This window comes from Ictidomys tridecemlineatus, chromosome 6 (genome assembly GCF_052094955.1).
Source record: "Ictidomys tridecemlineatus isolate mIctTri1 chromosome 6, mIctTri1.hap1, whole genome shotgun sequence".
In the NCBI taxonomy this organism is placed as follows: Eukaryota; Metazoa; Chordata; class Mammalia; order Rodentia; family Sciuridae; genus Ictidomys; species Ictidomys tridecemlineatus.
Window position 1 is genome coordinate 190,274,412 of NC_135482.1, and position 14,548 is coordinate 190,288,959.

Genomic DNA, 14,548 nt, shown 5'->3' on the forward strand with positions numbered 1-14,548 from the left:
TCCTTCGAGCGAACTGAGAGTTCACAGACAAATTACCAGTCCACACAGAAAGGCTCTGCACACCTCGCCACAGGGATCTGCTTTGTTTTATTTTCTCCAAATACTCATTATTTTGTGGAAGTTAGTTTAAAGACACTAACATCTCATACTGGCTTAAAGTTACTTTATCTGCACCCAAATCAGGACAAGTGCCAAGCTGTACCAGAATGACTCAGGTGAGGTCTTTTCCCAGGTCTCCCTGTACTTTTCTTACCTGTCGCTTGGTGAGACCTTCAGAGACACTAAAGACAATAATTCTATGAAGGAAAAAAAAAAAACATCTAGGAAAGTTGAGGACAGGACACTTAAACATTAGACCCTGCCAGACTTCCTTTGCGTGAACCAGGGCAGATTCATCCACCAAAAGACTAAACTGCATCCTGTCTCTCAGCCCTTCCTTCCTTTAAGAGTGCAAATGGTCCCAGAAGAGGCCACTTCCAGGTTCCCCAAGAGCCCTGGCAAGGTTTAACAGGTGGAGGGAAAGCCAGAGCCCAGGGGCCAAAGGAGACAGTGAAAAAAGCGTTTCTTACTTTCCCGCTTCTGGCAGGTATCCGCATCAGGGCCCTGGGGCTGTCACAGACGTTTTCTTCTTTCAATTTTCCCCTTATTTTTTTTTATTAGTTGTTGTTGTTCCTGGGAAAACAGCACACAGCAATGCCCAGGGACCCAATCTATTCATGACTTTGTAACTAAGGGATTACACCAGGAGGCAGGTATGATGCAGGTATCGGCATCATTATTACTAACATTACTACTAGGAGCAGGACTAGTAAAGTGGTAAAAGTTGGCTATTCCCCCAAAAGGTATCAGTTTACAGAGGCAGCAACGAGGAAACCATTTTTACAAATGAAACAGGAGGAAATTTTCTAAAGAATCAAATTTGTATTTTGAATAGATTCTACTTTTTTTTTTTTTCTTCAAACTGTAGCCTTTTATGTCCGGTAATTCACAGGGCAAAGCAGCCAAGAGCGTAAGGAGTTCTTCTCATTTTGAAGTGTGTGGGATGTTCTAAAGTACTTTGTATCTGGGTATCCCTCAAATCATACAATTGTTGGGCAGGTTTGAGGGGGGTCCATATTCCCTAAGGTGTTTTAAATGTTTTCTTCACATACACCATAATTTTATTTCCCTCCCCCCAATTTTCTAAACTTCTGTACCTTTAAAAATGGACTATTAAGGGCTGGGATTGTGGCTCAGTGGTAGAGCGTTTGCCTCACACGTGTGAGGCACTGGGTTCGATTCTCAGCACCACATATAAATAAATGATTAAAATAAAGGTCCATCAACAACTAAAAAATATTTTTAAAAGTTGCCTGTTAAGTTTCTTTACAGAAGTAAAGAATGTAATTCCTGGCATTATGATGTATTGAATAGGATTTTTAAGCAAACATGGACCAGTTTCATCCTTATAATTCACTCAAATATGTGACATTGGGCACTATTGAGTCTTTCTTCATTGTCAAACCAATCAACAGAACCTGTCTAACTTTTTTTTTTCAAAACAAATGACATGTTAACACGTTCCTTGTGACAACTCTGTGATCTCAATTGCCTGATTCTAAGGTAGGTGAAGTCTGGAAGGAAGCTTCCAATTAAAGGTCACCTGGAAAACAATAAGGCCACGCCTCCTGGAGACAGCCCCGAGGGGCCTGCCCCTTCCTTGTGTGGCCGTCCAGAGAACCTCAGTCCCCGTCCCATATCCTAGTTCCTGGAGGGGTGAGTTTCACCGTTCTCTTGTAAACTGATGGAGGTAAAGAAAGAAAGGGGGTTTGTTTTCAGCTTTCTGTCCCTGTGACCAAAATTACCCGAACAACTTAGAGGGGGCAAGATTCATTTTGGCTCATGGTTTAGAGGTTTCAGTTTATGATCAGTTAGCTCCTGCTTTGGGCCTGAGGTGAGGCCGACATGGTGAGGAAGGACACGGGAGGAAGCTGTCAGCTCATGGAGCTGGGAACTAAGATAGATGGATGGATGGATAGACAGATAGATGATGGATAGATAGACAGATTGACAAAAAGGGAAAGGCCAGAGACAGGAGATAGTCCTTAAAGGCATGTCCCCAGCCACACCTCAGCTGCCTACAGTCAACACCTCCTCTCAGCAGTCCATTCAATTCATTGATTCATCACATGGGCTAATCCACTGGTGAGGTTGAAGACTGCCCAAATCCCCTCTCTGCTCACTGCTTCCCTGGCCAACAAGCCTTAACAATCAAAGTTCTGGGGACATTCCAGACTCAAATCATGACAGGGTGGAGAAGGAAAGCAGCAGATTGGTTATAAGGTGTGAGCCCAGGGAAGTGAAGCCTGGGGACATGTTTCTCACAAGAACCAGTGTCTGCCTCTGCCTGGGAAAGTCACAGGTACCCTAGGTACGGCTCGATCTCTGGATGGCAGTTGATCTGGACCATTGGGGAAGGTCAGGTGGGTCCTCTGTCGGACTCAGAATATTACAATTCCCGGGGAGGGTTTCTTCCTACTGAGAGGACCAGCACATTTTCCTGTAGAACCCCATCATGAACTTGTCTGGTACAGGGAGCTTGAGTAGTGATTCTGGAGATTGAAGCAGTCAAGGCAGACCTCATGGCATGTCTCCATGGTAACAACAGGGTGGGGTGACCAGCGAGACAGACAAACTCAGGTTGGGACCCAGACTGCATATTTCAATGAGACCTTTCACAGTTGTCTCTTCATATTTTGTGGTGAAGAGATAAATCCTAAGTATTTATTCTCATTTTGTAAAAGTTACTGCAACTCTGTGCATGAATGTTCACCAATGGAGAGGGAATTCATAGGACACAGTCTTCATTAGGTAGAATATTTGTTTTTTACACACAAATTTCAGGTAACATTAAAATGCAAATATAGTTCTCATATATACTTAGCTTTATTTTCTCATTACAGGCTTCTGAGTTACAGTAATAGACAGTCCAGGCAAATGCTTTCATGACCATTCCTATGAATGAACTTAGTACCTGAGTCTATCTTCTTCCACTCACCATGAGTTTGGAGAGACCCTCCTGGTATGATATGTCTGTTCACCTTGTCAGCCCTCCTACCTTCAACTCCAAATATCTGGTTGTGCCATTTACATGTGTTCACATAATATACGCAGCAATAAGTGATATTCCAAATGCGTATGGATTTTATACTCATCAAATTACTCTGTATTATAACATAGCCTTATATGTTTAAATAAGTTTAATTTTTCGTATTGATTCTTCACTTCAAGACATGTTTTAGAAGTGGCATTAAAATAATGACATGTTTTCATAATCATTCTAAGATGGGTATGCTTTCAACTCTTAATAGACTTTTAATAACTTGATTAGTAGATTAAAAATCATAATTGCTTTAAAAGTCTGACTTGCTTACCATTTTTTTTCCAGATCATGATTTTTCCTTTAGGTATCACAAAAGAGGCTATAATGATAATGGTTATTTAAATATTTTTATAAATGTTTTTATAATTTATGTTTAAATACATGAAAGAAAGAAATGGCCTAATTTGCTAATGAAATACTACTTTTTCAGCAAAGACATTAGTAATGTTGTTGACATTGTATATAAGTGTATACTTACTCAAACCTCCTATCTAACAGAAAGTATGTTTGTTGATCCACAGAAAATTGAAAATTGGTTCACTTAAAAAGAAACCTCTTTTTTGCTTAATTCTACGTATCTTTGAGCATATATCAACACATTTTGGTTTTACCTTAAGATTTTAGTGACCGCAGTCTCCTTTTCCAGAAGGTTCCTTGCTCTGATGCTGAAAACAGACTTGCGAAGCTGAAAATTATAAAATCATAATTTTAGTTTTGGAATGTAAAAGAATAACATACTGAAAAATCATTAGAGAGATGACATTATTAAAACATTAAACATGTTTTTCACTAAAGCTTCATTATGTGATTATTCTACAATTTCATATTCTTTTCTATTTTCATTTTCATTGGAGCAAAACTGCAAACAATCCTGTGGGGCTGCATTTCCACAGTTGTGGGATGATGCACAGGCTGTGTGTCACTGGTAATGATGCTTCCCTTTCTCTGAAGAGGTTCTTTGGTTTCCAAAGAACTTAATGTGAGACTAATGTTGGACTCCTCATTCACTATTACTTAGAAAAATGTTCTCCAATCCACAATCCCAGTGCTTAGCCTGGGATCCAATACTAATCTGAACACTAGTTTAGGAGTTGCTTTGTCTATTAGCACAGAAGCAAATGAGGGAGGCCTTCGAGGTTTCCCCCAAGTTAATGCTGGTAAACTATTCCAGAGAAGAAAGAGAACAAGAAGCACACCATCACGTCTCTGGGTAGATTCCCAAGAACAAATAACCCAAAAGTGTACCTCCAGCAGTCAGACTAGACCATGACCTGCTGGTTGTCATGGAGGGATAAGGTTTCCTCAGCACTTTGCACCATATTGGTGATCAGTAGAGGGAAAGGATGGATGGGAGACAGAGTTCTTGGACTTTAGAATTGAACAGCCCAGTAAGGCAGGACAGAGCAGGACACTTGATTAGGGAAAAGTACAATATGGCGGATGGCCAAGAACTGGACAATTAGTACAGTGGAAAAGATGAGAGGAGCTTTGCACTTTGGCTGGGGGACAACAAGTGTCTGACAGAGTTAGCAATGACTTTACTGAAGAAGTGGGAACCGACCTCGAATAACTTCTACAGGCACAGGTGGCAGTGGTTAAGTTCATAAATGTATGTACCAGGCAAATTAATTTGGTGCAAATTCTCTATGTGAGTGTTATGGTAGGGGGCCTTTTAAGCAAAGTGAGTAGGGAAAACACTGTAAAGCAAACTGTGTTTCCAGTAAATTTGAGGGAAAAGCAGAAAACAAGAAAACTCTGCATTCACCTAAAACAGACCATCTGGTTTCTTTACCACAAGCACCATTTAAGTTGAGACACAAAGCCACCAAGGCCTAATCCTCAAAACAGCCTATAAACAAATGCAATGACATCCATCCAATATGTCCATGTAGCCATGGCTGGGAAAGAGCCAGGATCCAAACTGGCCTTTTCAAACACAACTGAGAGCCTAAGTAATACCACAATTTACCACACAATTTTCATTGCTTCCTAGCAGATCTGTAATGAAGAGCAGGCTCATTGAACACATTGGTGATTTCTCCCTTACACGTCTAGGCAGCAAAAGTGTTTTGTTATTTATTTATTTTTTAAACATGAAAACTGAATCGGTTTCCTTATTCACTAGAACCCCCTAGGAGAATAAAGTAATGTGCAGACAAGGAGACAAGAGTGGATGCCATTTATTTAGGAGTTATATTTGCACATTAGCATATAAAAGGCTATTCACAGTGATGTGTCATACATCTTGTCCCCTCTTCTCAAGAGGGGACTTTGGGCACTGATTTGCTTTCTCCCTGAGCTGTTTGGACATTTCCTAAGGATTACTGCTCACAGTGGCTTCCAGAAACCCAAGAGAGCTGTAAGGCTCCCCTCCTGGTGGAGCCTCTGCTCTGGTGACACCTACAAACCCACTCAATGAGGAGACAGGTCCCCTACTGAGCCCCTGTGACAGGCAGCCTTAGGAGAGGATTGCAGATCCCACCGTTCTTCATTCATCCTCAAGGTCAAGGACAGGCCTAGGTCTCTTCCTGCCTGAACCTACTGACCTAACTGCAGGTAGAGTAGCTGATGCTGAAACCATGCTCTTCACATGGGGAAGAGCCTTTGGGATAATATCTAGTACAGTGCTTTCCAAATGATTCCTGCACCACATAAAATTACTAAAAGGCCTCACATCCACTTTATCCTAAATTCGAGCTGATTAAAACAAAATACAGCATTAATGTGTACAAGGGAGTGCTTGAGAACTGCTTTTATAACTGATGGCAGAGGAAGTAGGAACAGAAAAGCTTCAGGTTCAACCTTGGAATGTACCTGAAGGAAGAAAGAAGAGATGTGTATTGTGCTTGATAGACATATATTTGATACACTAGATATGCATTTACATAGATAGATGTTTTAACAGCCTTTTTTTTCTGGTGAATGAGGCCTATAGTGATTATCTCATTATCCCTTCAGTTTTTCTTGGTGTTATAAAGTTTTGGGTGTATCTTTTAGCAAAGGACATTCTCAGATTCTGCTTGTTACAAGGAGCTCAGGGCTACACTGCTCTGCAGTGCCCTCTTCTGGCCCTAAGAGATACTGACAGCCATATGCAGATGCATACTCATAGCATTAAACAGATTCATTTCACAAAGGAAAAAAGCAATTTTAGATCTGAAATTGTAAATTGCAGCTAAAAAGAATCAGTAACTGCTCACTTTGCATCTAAATATATCAGAGATGTAGGAGTAAAAAGAATGGGATGGATGACACATACTGTTTTCATTGAGAATGACAAAAAATTAGTTTTAAAAGACCTTTTTAATATAGATTTTATTTTTATTTTATACATTATTTTATAGATTTTATGTTTTATGTTTACAAACCTAAAACACTCAACTCGCCAAAAGAACAATTCCTTGACTGGATTAACCATCAAAACTAATAAATTAAAGTTCAAATAATTCACAGATGATGTTTTTAAAGTCTGAAACTTTTAATTGTAAACATGTTCTCAGAACTATGCACTTTAACCCAGAACTCAAGATCCAGGAAGTTCAACTCCATGTGCAGAGAGTTATTTGTGACTGATTAATCCTGACTTGAAGGACTTACTGATGGTTGGCTCTGGTGATCTTTAAATAATGACTTTTAAATCAAAGAACCTGGGACATTTCATCTGTAGCTTCAGAACCTGGATCTTCCCCAGTGCATAATCTAATATAGCTGAATGCACTCCTGTCCTCTGCATTTTCCACAAATTGCCATTGGGTCCAGAGGTTGGCAGGGCCTTAGGCGGAGTCTGTTTTCTCATCAGAAGGCACCTGCTGTCTGGGCGTCTCTCTTCCTGACATTAATAGAACCAGTGAACACTGCCTGGTTCCATCAATTCCTTCAGTCTGCAAAGCCATCATTTCATTTTCATTTATTAGTTGGATGTTTTCTTTTAGTGATGTACTTTCTTTCCTGTAGAGTTTGGCTACCAAGTGGTACATTTCTGATGGGAAAGGCAAGATAAATGCTTGACTCTTGACCTTCACGTTAGTTTTAATGTACTTAATGGGTTGTCTGCTTAAGTTAGCTAATTACTGTTTTTAGAATACTATGAACTCCAAGTTTAAACTCATGTGACCGACTTCAGTCCATTGCAATTGCTGTTCTTATTATAGGTCCAATCATCTCAAGTGCTCACTGGAAGCCTTTTCAAGTGGGCCCAGGGATTCTTGTGACATGACCCTAGTAGAAGTTGGTGAAGTTTCCCTGATGTCAGGTGTGGCAAGGTGCCCCAAGGTCACATACATGCTTTCTATTCCAAATCAGTGATTTTCTCCAAGAAGTCCTGGTTTATTTACTGGAAAATGGTTTTGCAAAAGCATCATCTAGATCCAACAGGGCTCATTTCTACTGATTTGGTCCCCATTTCCAGGACTTGGTCCAAACAGATTCTGATAGTTTAGTTTAAATTTAAGACATGGGGACCTTCCCTAGGCTTTCCTACATGACATCTATGCCACTTTCTCTTCCCACATCTCCACTCTTGATTATCAAGGACACCAGGGATGATAGAATTAGATTATTTCTTAATAATTTACAAATTTTTATTTCACATTTCACAGGCAATAGTCTGGGAACAATGACACCTGACACAATCAAGATGACGAGTGACCGCTGAAGTGTTTGTGTACTTTCTTCCCATTCTCCTCGTCGGTACCTCTGTGCTGCTCCACAGGTGACAGCGAGCAGCTGACAGCCGTACTTCCAGCTCAGTGCTCCTGTGGTCTCAGCTCTTACACAAGACACCGCTCATCCCCCCATGTCATCATCTGAGTCACTTCTGGAGTTCTCTGGGCTGTCTGACGCATGTGTCCTAGCGCCTCCCAGGAGGGGCTCAAGGGAACAGCCTTCCTTCCATACGACATCGTTTCCATAGTGACATCGGGATCACAGCTCCGTCCTTTGGAATTGGAAACTCAGTTTCCCTGGATGTAAAAAGCCTAGCTCATGTATGGCTCCCCTGGAATCCTGTGTAGATTAGTTTGTTCTGATATAAAGCATTGCTGTTGGGAAGTCTGATGTTAATCCAATGATCTCTCCTTGTTGTTGTTTGGGGCCAGATATCAAAATAATTTTTTAAAATGTAAAGTCTTGGAGGTCGTCTGGGGCATGTCTTGCCCTTGGGGTTCTCAGGCTCATGGGGAGCACCTTTGACACGGAGGTTCAGGTCTGTTTTATTTCACGTTTGCTACCTGTTCTGCTCTCGTGCTGTGGTGTCCCTTTGGGCCTCCTGGATAGAAATGGTGACCCCATATGACTTTCTTTGTTTTGTCATTTTCTTGAAAACTACTTTCACCTGTTTCTTAATTGTTTTACAGAAATTTCTTCTTTCCATTTCTCTAAGGGCATCATCTGCGGTACCCAGTCCTTTTATATTTCTCCGTTATTTTTATTTATCATTTCTTCCTACATTCAGCACTTCATTTTCTGAGTTTTTCCAAATCTTCTCCAGGTTGTCTTTTCAATCTTATGCAGTTCTTAATGTCTTTTAACTCATTTTGGAACAGAATGCTACAGGTTGAGCTATTTATGGGCACGTCTTTATGGTGTGCTTGGTGGGTTTTTTTCCTTATAATAACTTTTATAGGGAACTTGACTTTGATATTTTTCTTGCTCATTTCTGTGCACAGTCAGGTTTCCCACACAGTTCTGTATTTCTCCTCCAACCCAGGGCTTCCTCTGTAGTTGGTTTAGCACAGTGTTCCAAGTCCAGTATGGCAGCTTTTTTTCTAGGAAGTCCTGACTCTATTCCCCAATCCCTCCACCTGCCCGCCCTCCATTTTATCAGGACCTACTATTTTCCTCACACTCTGGCCCTGGCCTGTTCCATTCTGATTTCACTCCTGGATGTTGTTCTCCCCAGTACTGTTTTTCATAAGCACTGGATGCGCTGTACCTAACCTGGGTTTCCTCCCAGGGGACCCCAATGCCATGCAGATCATTGGTTAGTGGTCTGTTTGCATCCGTTTTTTATATGGGGTCAGTGGATGACCTAGTTCTGTAGAAATTGCTATCAATGGATTTAGGGTTTGTCACCTAGGAGTTGTGCCTGTTCATGTGGAGATTCAAGGAGATTCAAAACCTGAGCTAACCCTCTGTCATTCCAGAAGATACTCTGCTTTCTTCATCTTGAATTTCGATATAGTTTATCACTTTTATTTTTATTTTCAAAGGAAATTCTAGTTTGTTGATTTTGTTTATTTCTTCTTTCCTTCTCATTTGATTAATACCTACTTTTTATTATTTATTCCCTTCTGCAATCTTAGTGGGTTTTTTGGTGATATTTTAATTAATTATTGAGTTGAATGCCTTTATTCCCTTACTAGATGTGCATTCAAATCTATAATATTCTCTTTACAAATACCATTAGCTACTTCCCATAAGTTGGACATACATTAAGTTCATTACTTTCCAATTGTAGATATTTTTCTTTTTTCATTGCTTTTTCTTCTTTATGGATTATTTGAAAGTATTTTTCAACTTCCAAATGTGTGGGTGTTTTGGGGGCTTGTTATTTTCTTGTCACTGGGTTTCTAATTTCATTACATTTTGGTCAAATGATGTCTGTTCTAAGATCTTGATTTGGTGTATGTCTAGGATTCCTTCCCACTACAGTAAATAGTTAAGTTGTATAGATTATCTGTTTTTGTTTTATTTTATTGGTACATTGATTGAACTCAGGGGTACTCGACCACTGAGCTACATCCCCAGACCTATTTTGTATTTTATTTAGAGACAGGGTCTCACTGAGTTGCTTAGCACCTCACTGTTGCTGAGGCTGGCTTTGAACTCGCAATCCTATTGCCTCAGCCTCCAGAGCCGCTGGGATTACAGGTGTGCACCATTGTGCCTGGCTAGATTATCTGCTCTTGAATTAGAACACTATTCTCCAGTGATACAACAAATAACTAGACAACCATTACATATGTATTTCAAAAGCCTCTTCCTTATTATTTTTATTGGTTCCTTTATCTGTGCTGAGATGTTAATCTACATAATTTAACTTAATCTTCAAAATAATCTATATAGGTAAGAGTTTTTATCTCTTTTCTACAAATAAAAATCTGAGAGTCATAAACATTGGTGTCTCAGGTCCTGTGTGATAAAATTGCAACATTATTAGTATGATCCTGCATGGCACAACTTCAGGGTACAAAGCTCTGCACTGCATCATGACGTCTGTGTAAAATGTCACAGGGCTTCATAGCATTAAAACATTTCTCTAAACTACGCTATAACAAAATATTGCCTGCTCAACTTGAAATAATTGGTCTACGGATATTAAAAACTTTTTACTTAGCCCAAATCCTAATTGGAAATCTAAATTAACCAATGTTTGCTTTTGTTCTACAGATATATAATTGATTATCAGAATAATAACCCTGAGGCACCAAAAGAGGTCTATAAATTAAGGACAGCATGGTTATATCATAGTACTTATATTTTCCATTACTGATTCCTTAAAATCAGTGATTCAGCACAACTTTTAATCAATTAGAATATTAATTCAAGTAATTCAGCCACCTGGGAGTAGCCATGACCTTCCAGGGAATGTTGGATTGCTCTGGGATCCTGCAAGGCTTAGACCCAGAGAACTATGACTTCTCCCCAGCTACCATCTGCAGGATGAAGACATGAAGTTTACCTGAGAGAGAACAACACAAGCACTAAGTTTCTTGATTTTAAGTGTTAATAATATATTTCTGTTTCTAACAGGGAAAAAGTTTGAGTGACTCTATTTTTCTTTTCTCACTTTGAAAATATTAACAGATTCATAATAAATGGTAACAGGGTTATAAGAAAATATGCCCATGAAGCACAGAACCATGGTCCAATGAATAGGGGCTGCTGACGACCACTTCTGCTGGGAAGGTGTAGCGTGATTATTCTAACGAGCTGCTCTATTGAGTAAGTCTCCCACAGGAAACACAGTAATTGGAAAGAAGCAATTACTTAAAATTACATAGGCTGAAGGTGGCCCTGCATTTCACTCTACTTGAATTTTCATGCACCTATGCACTGAAAATTAATATCAAAGTGCATATGACAGACCACGTATATAGCAAGAGGTTTCTATAAAACAAACTTTTTATGGAACTGACATTATGCTTGGAAAGAAAGAATTTTAAAAGGTGATTAATGTAGGTGGCACCATGATTAAAACAGTCCTATTACAATGTACATAAAGGTGAATTCCATTATAATGTCATGTTAGGAAGCTTTGAAATGTGTCTAAGACGTGAATTTTGCGAAAAGGCACTTTAAATAATGGGTCAAGATTTTTGATCTTAACTTATTTCAAAATTATAAATTCTGACCCCTGCAAAACACCAAGTATAAGAGTTAAAACATTCATGCACACACAACATACATACCGCCCCCCAAAACTTCATTCTGAACCCTACAAAAACACCAAGAGTTAAATACACACACACACACACATCCTAAAACTTCCTTCTTCCTCTGGGCCCTAGGATACCAGCACAAGTTGATTTCTCCTCTGTAAGAAGCATCCCTTCACCTTCCCGGGGAGGCCACCAGATAGACAGTTCCCAATAAAGACGGTACCTTCCTTGTCTAGCTTATGTTCCTCCATTGTCTAGGTGCTTCAAATATATTTTAAAAAATGAATCAAGTTCATAACTAAAAGGCGACTTTTAATGTTTACTCCCTTTTCTGTTTTGCTTTTTTTTTTTGTAAAAAAAATACTTAATCCTAAAATATCAAATGTGAATGAGGTACAAATTCTGAGGGAGTAATGCTTATTTTGAATTGAGTCAACTCACTTTATACATAGAAAAATCTTCTAAAACTGGAGATTAAACAACTGAAAGTCACTTGACATAATTTTTTTTTTTTTTTGCTCTTGAATTTTATAACAGTGCTTTAGTCTGGGTCTCTGTGGAGTGGGTCCAATCTCCCACGACTTCCATACCAACCAGAGTGGTATAATGGTAACTGCAGTGCAAGGGGAAGGCAAGCAGCGCCTTGAGTGGCTGAAGAAGTCTGAGGTATGTCCAATACGTGGTGTTTATGATAAGAACCAAGGGTGTATACTGGGTAGGTTTTAATTACAGACGTAGAATACAAAGTGATTTCTGATCATAGCTCATGTAAACATAAAGGCAAAGATTCAAAACCTGCAGAGATCAAAAGGATGTGTGGATTTATTATTCTGGAGAGAATGTCAGAGGCTTTTAATGATGCAGCTGTTTGTGATTTTAAAATCGTGACACTTGGTGATGCAAGGAAGCAGACTTCAAATTCTAATTCTGGTTCAGTTGCATTTGAACTTAGGGTACAAATAACAAGAACGTTGCCATCAGCAACAGTTATAACACACCAAGGTTGGCCTGGCACTCAATGAAAAGTACCTACAGGAAAAACCATATTTGAAAGAGAATAAAGTTTAAAAAGAAGAATAAATTTATATTTCAGAGATTCATGTAGTGACTTTATCTGGATACCTGTCTTTGAGATAGTATTGCAAATTCTTAAAAGTCTTCCACCTTGGCTATAAGAAGATTCTTAATTCTAGCCTGATATTCCTTTCACCCTCAAAGAACACACACCTAAGGAATGGACACAGGTGACATAATTCCAAACTAAAAATGATTTCACAACTCAATGTTCTACAAAAAAATAATAATACATAAATAAATAAAAAGAAAGAAAAGGAAAAATCACAGATAGGGAATTCCTGTTCTCATTCATTGAAGGTAGAAAAATATTTTTTTCACCCTGAACATAGCACACTGTTTGCATGTAATGGTCTTCTCAAAACAGATTTTTTAGTAAGACTGTGAACTCGAATAGCCATATCTTTAAGCTCAATAATTTACTGCAAAGATCAATAAAAGAGGGAAAAAATGCTTTAATTTTATCCCATGTTTATCTGCATTTCCTCTTAATTATTGTGACTAAGAGGGAAGTCAATTATCTACTAAAGCAGTTTGAAGCTAAAGAGAGGAGTATGAGGCCTTCCTATTTGGTGTCTTTCCCCTGGGACCACACTGCCTTGTGTCTTTGAGATATAGCACAGGGTTATGTGGTAGCATTACATGATCCCCTCCACTCCTGGAGATATATCTTGACTGGTCCTGAAGAGCTTCTAAGCTATTATTTTAGAAAATTCTTTCATAAGAGCAAAAGCTCTAAAGAATAAAACAGGCTTCTCTCTCTCTCTCTCTCTCTCTCTCTCTCTCTCTCTCTCTCTCTCTGTCTCTCTCTCTCTCTCTTAATAAGTGTTCATTCTGGAAATTATAGATCAGGATGAGTAACTTGCTATGTGCTGGAACAAACCATCAAACACTCTATAATCACTTAGAAAATTACAAACATATTGTATGGCAATGACTGAGGCTTTGTGAAGAGTCAATCTTACAAAACAATTTGACTTACTTCTTGAGAGTCCAAGACACTGGGTAGGCAATGGGGGTAGCAACTGAAATATCACCAAAAACAAAACTCAACCATCAGACCATGAAAAATTGATATATTGTGCTCAACTAACCTGTTACTTCTTAAGGTTAAATTTAAGTCATTTGTCCTGATGGATCCATGTGAGTCTGTTTGCTGAACCTGACTTCAGGGTTTGGGATACTGATGGTAGCCTTTCCTATCTACTTTGAGAGGCCCGTGGCATGCTGTGCCAGGTAAGTGCTGGCATTTAACTTATGTTGTCTTGTTTAATTCTCCTAAGAAACCTTGAAAATAAGAATCATCCCTACAGATGAGACTAGGAACCTGCAACAGTTAGCCACTGCTTGGTTTCGACTTCTCCCAACAGCTGCACCAAGCTCATCACGCCTTTCCATGGGGTTTCCCTGCCTCCATCTCATATCTCCAGTCTTCTTCCTCCTGAGGGGAGGGATAGGGGGCCTGTCCCACGTTCTGCAACACCTTTTGCTTTCATTGGTTTGACTCTCAGGTTCTAAAAGACGTGGTCCACATCTTACTCATTGAAGAATTCTCCAGGCTCAGAAGATTGGCAGGTGAGTAGCGAGCAATCCATACATGTGGTTTGTTGTATGAATGAATGAATGTGGAAGACAAATGGAAATGTAAAGGGGAGAGCAAAACATTTGTGATTAGCTTATGATTTTCCCCTTTATGTATATGTGTTAGCTGTTCATTTCAAAGTCATGCTAAGGAACTTAGCAGAGAGAGGCAGACAACAGGTGGGCAGATGCTGCCCTACTATGAGATAAGTCTTCACTCTCCTTATCATATGGGCTCTCTTGCCTTGCCAAAAAGTGGGAGGCAGGGGACAGCCCTCGTGACCCCATCTTTCTCGTGCGGATGTGGCTCACTATGTTTCCAGGCCACCGCAGGTTCTGACCCAGGAAGTGGCACTAGGAGCACAGGCCA

The 14,548-nt window shown here is 39.6% G+C and overlaps 1 protein-coding gene across 6 annotated transcripts in view; it reads right to left on the reverse strand.

The window, feature by feature from the left end:
* The window catches only part of Nalcn (sodium leak channel, non-selective), a 313,063-nt gene that overhangs the window by 58,357 nt on the left and 240,158 nt on the right, over positions 1–14,548 (reverse strand). For all 6 annotated transcript variants that reach the window (XM_078016298.1, XM_078016302.1, XM_078016300.1 and 3 more), the window contains one exon: positions 3,754–3,827. In XM_078016298.1, the coding sequence (XP_077872424.1) occupies positions 3,754–3,827 (74 nt within the window). The remainder of the gene's footprint in view (positions 1–3,753; positions 3,828–14,548) is intronic.